At 33.9% G+C, this 4,730-nt stretch overlaps 1 protein-coding gene across 1 annotated transcript; it reads right to left on the bottom strand.

The window, feature by feature from the left end:
• Positions 1 to 699: 699 nt before the first annotated feature.
• LOC112519802 lies at positions 700 to 1,963 on the bottom strand. Its single transcript, XM_025128081.1, has 2 exons — positions 1,011 to 1,963; positions 700 to 750 (listed from the first exon to the last, which is right to left on the bottom strand). The coding sequence occupies exon 1, from the start codon at positions 1,559 to 1,561 to the stop codon at positions 1,076 to 1,078; it is 486 nt and encodes a 161-aa protein (XP_024983849.1). The 5' UTR covers positions 1,562 to 1,963; the 3' UTR covers positions 700 to 750; positions 1,011 to 1,075.
• Between the last annotated feature and the right edge of the window lie 2,767 nt (positions 1,964 to 4,730).

Below are 4,730 nucleotides of genomic sequence, written 5' to 3' on the forward strand. Positions count from 1 at the left end.
TATTTTGAAAGTTTATCTCATTTTTATGTTATTATGAGTTCTTTAATCTTTAAAGAAACGCTTTTTGTAAGCGTTATATCATGATATCAAATATATGAATTTCTTATTTTATATAAATTTTAATTCTTAATGTCGTTCATTGACTACATATATGTATATATATGACGAAAGATCGTGTGAAAATAGGAGTTCGGATGATAAATGTAAAAATAAATTTGAACCCTTAATCACTTTTAATCTCAAACCAATTCATAGAATTGCGGTTTTAGAAGAAAATTGATTTGGTGCTTCTCTGGCAGGGGGACCTACTCTATATAGCATATGGTAACATGGGACATCACTTTGTTGCTCCACCGTAATGTAATAAAATTACAGGGTCGTGAAAGGTGCTGCAACATCATTTTGTTGTGTGCGAGTTTGAATCTTGTTTGGCTCATTTTATTAATTTTTTTGTAATAAAAGACTCGAATACTGGATCTCATACACAAAAAATAAAGAACAAACCAACAAGACAATGATTTTATGAAAAATATAAATTATTTTAAAGTCCATTTTAAAATGTTTGAAGTTATAATTAAATGGCGTGTGATTATGAGTATAATTATAAATTTCAACCATAAGGGTGATGTCTGATTGATTTGAGCTTGACTCCAAATGTCAAAAGTACCAGGAGGTTTCAGGTTCAAATCCAAATAGGAATAAAAATCTTCTTGTGGCCACGAAGGATCAAATGTAATGACTCCGAGCTATCTGTAAAACAGGTGGTCGTCCTGTAATTAGTCGGCTAGAAAAAAGGGTTGAATATACATGTTAATAAAAAAAAAATGAACTTCTAATAAAATAGATATAAATTCCAAATTTGATAGGTGACGTGAATCGGAAAACAAAAATCCTCTATTTTTGATTTAGAGACAAATCCCTCACTTGAAATTCAAAGAATCTAAAGGGCAATAAAGTAAATATGTACATGAAAAAAAGGGATATTTCCTGCATGCAGTGCTGAATCGTACCGTACAATTCACATGTGCATGACTCATCAGGAGGTCGGCATTGATGTCGTTTCGTGATCATCAAATCAATCGACTCTTTGTGAAGCGCTTCTCCAAAACCCCGTTCCGTAGAACTTGTCCCACATTTCATTCTCTATTTCAATCACGTCACTATCGGCCGCCATCATAAATCTCTCCGCCGGAGAATCGATCAACACCTCCGTCACGTCGTACCTGATCGCCTCATGGATCAATAACTCCGCCGCGTCGTAGCTACTACTCCCACGGTGACTACTTACATCGCCATCCTGGACCAACAATCCTTTCTTCAAAAGCCTACGGCGGCGCTTCTTCCTTAACGCCTTCCGGCACAGCCCTGCCGGAACTCCGTACACCGCCAGAACCAACAAGTTCACCAAAGCGAACGGACAGCAACAACAGACCGCTGCACACTCAGCCGTCGTTCCACCAGCGACCTCCGCCAACCTATTGTGACTTGAATATTGTACTTCTAACAACGGCTGCGGTCGTTCCACCGTATACTGATGGATCACAATTTTTTGAATCGTCATAAGAATCCAGATTCAAGCTACCGATCTCGTTCTTCTTCCTTATGCAAACAGCGATCAAATCTAGATCTCAGAATTTGATGAAAGGATAATCCGGATCCGATCTCCTAAATCGCCGGAAAATGATTCGTCGCTGGCAAATTGAAGGATTCCGTTTCGAGATTCTCTCTCGTCTTCTTCCTCCCAGTCTATGCCATTGTGAAACCTTAAGGACTTATGGGGACCATGGAGGAAGGAGGGTATGAATGTAATAATGGAGTGGTCGTCAGGGCTCTTATTAATCTTTTGACTAAAATTACACTTTTAGTCCTTGTGGTTTGTTAAAAATTATGGATTCTTCCCTATGGTTTCAATATTTCGATTTTCATTCTTATGGTCTCAATTCATTGCTATTTTCATCCATGAAATTAGGGGTATGTTTTTTAGTAGCTTAACGAGCTTAATAAGACTCACAATTTATTCGATTAGTTATACATGATTGTTTGGTAGTAGCTTAATGATATCATAAGTAAGGGCTTGCTTACAAAAAAATATTGGGTAAGTACTGACTTAGATTGAAATAAAATGACTGACTGAATTAAGTGCTGATTAGAAACTAGTGTTTTACTTGATGTTTTGGTATTAAGTTTTGATCGAATAAAAATGACAAATATACCCTTATACAATTTAAAATAAACATTAATTTAAAGTATTTTATTTATAAAAGTATCGTTTTTTGCTTAAAAATATTAACTTCTTTCTTCCAAAGACCCGTATCCCTCTTTTCCTCTAATCCTCATCATTCTCGAGAGTACTTTAGTGAGAGTATATGCGTGTGGCATGGGAAAGAAGTTTGTACGGCTAGGTGTCATTGTTGTGAAAGAAAAACGAAAAAAAAAGTTGTAAGCGATGTAAACGATTGCAGGGTGTCACTGTAGTGAAAGAAAATGATTTTTAAGCGATGTAAAAGATCGAGGGAAAGGTAATTTAAGAATGTAGACTGCTGGCTGGAGTAAGCATGGGTTCTACCTTTTACTCCAGGCAAAAGCACAGTCATCAACCAAAGACAATTTTCATTTTATTAAACAAATCGCCTCTTAGATTCCAACCGGTAAGAGGTGTTAAAGCTTAGTAAACAACCTTTAACTTATTCAATAAACTTTTAGAGGGGAGATTTATACAAAAAAAAATCATGTTTTTCTTCATACACGTCCTTCCCTATTAAAAAAAATAGGCTCATTTCATCTATGAAAAAACCCTCCAAAATAAAAACGTTATCAATCCACACATAATTTTATCTATAAAAGATTTAATGAAAAAACCAACCAAACAGTTCCAACCCTTACCTTTAAATAAAACTTCAAAAAGTTGAAAATAATAATAAGTCATAAACCATATAAACGGAAAAAAAAAAAATTAAATCATAAACCGAGAAAATAACGAAATTATAAACTATAGGGATGAAAATTATAATTTTAAAAACATAAGAATGAAAATAGCAATTTTCATCAAACGACAGGGGTAAAAAACGAAAGTCAGTCTGCCATTTTCCGTGGAGTCCAAAAAGGACAGAAAACTACAAAAACCGTCTCGCTCGCTTTTTGTCCATATCCACGTTTTAAATTTTTTTTTTTTTTATGTTTTTCTGTTGTAACATCCAAATTTTAATCGGATATGCTTAGGATCCGATCAAATCAAAACCGAAAAATACAAGATATTGGTGTCAAAGAAAATTGGATCAATCTGAGTCGGTTCGATTTCGTTTAGATACGATTCGGCTATGTGATGTAGATACGAGCACATGACCTTTTTTATTTGAAAAATATGAAACAAAAACGAAACGACCTTCTTTTACGTATAAATGATCGATTAAAAATGATGTAGTTATGATTTTGAATCTAGAGCCCTTTTTGTTTACGTCTATTTAGAATTAGCCGTTAAGAATTAAGAAACAAACAGATTATAATCGGTTCTGATTTATACATTGCTAAATGCATATCTTATCTATTAATTTCCGTCTCACGTGTCATAATGAATTTTTTTATGTTCCGAATGTATGATTTGACTTGATTTTAATATAAATGATTGTGCATATAGCAAGCCAACACCATGTTGCCACCATGAATTTTTAATAACAAAATAGCCTATTGGTTCATGGTTGTGTAAATATCAAATTCACTTATAACGGTTTATAAGGATATAATCATAGTATATAGGCTTCGTTCAGCATTCAAAGGTGCCAGTTAGGTTATTCACACGTTTTGTTTGATATACCCCCTATTACATTGTTTCATGTATTTGACATCGGCTTTTTGGCAAGTCTCCTCTTCATAACGGTTCGATAGTCTACATTAGATGTGACAAATCAACTCTTTTATTTAGTAACGAGTCGTTTGGTATAAATTATATCTCTAGGTTCAAATTAAAAAATAAAACAAGTGAAATGGTTGAAAGTCGTTTAAAATGTATTCAAATGTTTATAGAACAAAACAAGAGAATATAATTTTGGTAGTATTATATTTTAATCATATTTAATACGTTAATTGTTTATAAATTCTTTTAAACATGGACAAAAAAAGCGTTCACATGTTGTGACAACTCTTTGCCAATGGAGATGCTCTAAAGACTGTTCCTTGTTTCGGTTCTCATGGATCCGATCCCAATGGTCAAAAGACTATGGTCCTTTACTCCTTCCCATGACAGTATCAGTTTTTAACCGATTCTTGGCCTAAAAACTAGAGATCGATTTAGACCAACAATCCTAACTTCTAGTGACATCCTTTGACTTTATCTAAACTACATGCATATGTTGCTTTCTTTAAACAACATCATCTTTATGGTGCATAACATTCCAATTGAAATATTTTATGGATGTCTTAAAGAAAATTGACTTCACTATTCTTTTCATATGCAAAAAGTAGATATAAATTGTGAGATCATGTGAGACCAACTTGTTCACCTGGGCTGAGACCCATAAGACCAGAAAAAACACTTTCACAACAAAACCTTGTGAAGGCACAGAAAGACATTAAACTTTCATAACAAAAACACTACGAAAGTTTGTTTCTATACCTACAGTGTTTTTGCTTTGAAAGTTAACATGTGTTTCTGTGCTTTCACAACTGATCTAACGAAAACAGGATAGTCTCGCACAAACCCAACCTCATATACATTGTAATGCAACGGATAATAT

This window comes from Cynara cardunculus, assembly GCF_001531365.2.
Source record: "Cynara cardunculus var. scolymus isolate 2C chromosome LG 10, CcrdV1, whole genome shotgun sequence".
Classification (NCBI taxonomy): domain Eukaryota; kingdom Viridiplantae; phylum Streptophyta; class Magnoliopsida; order Asterales; family Asteraceae; genus Cynara; species Cynara cardunculus.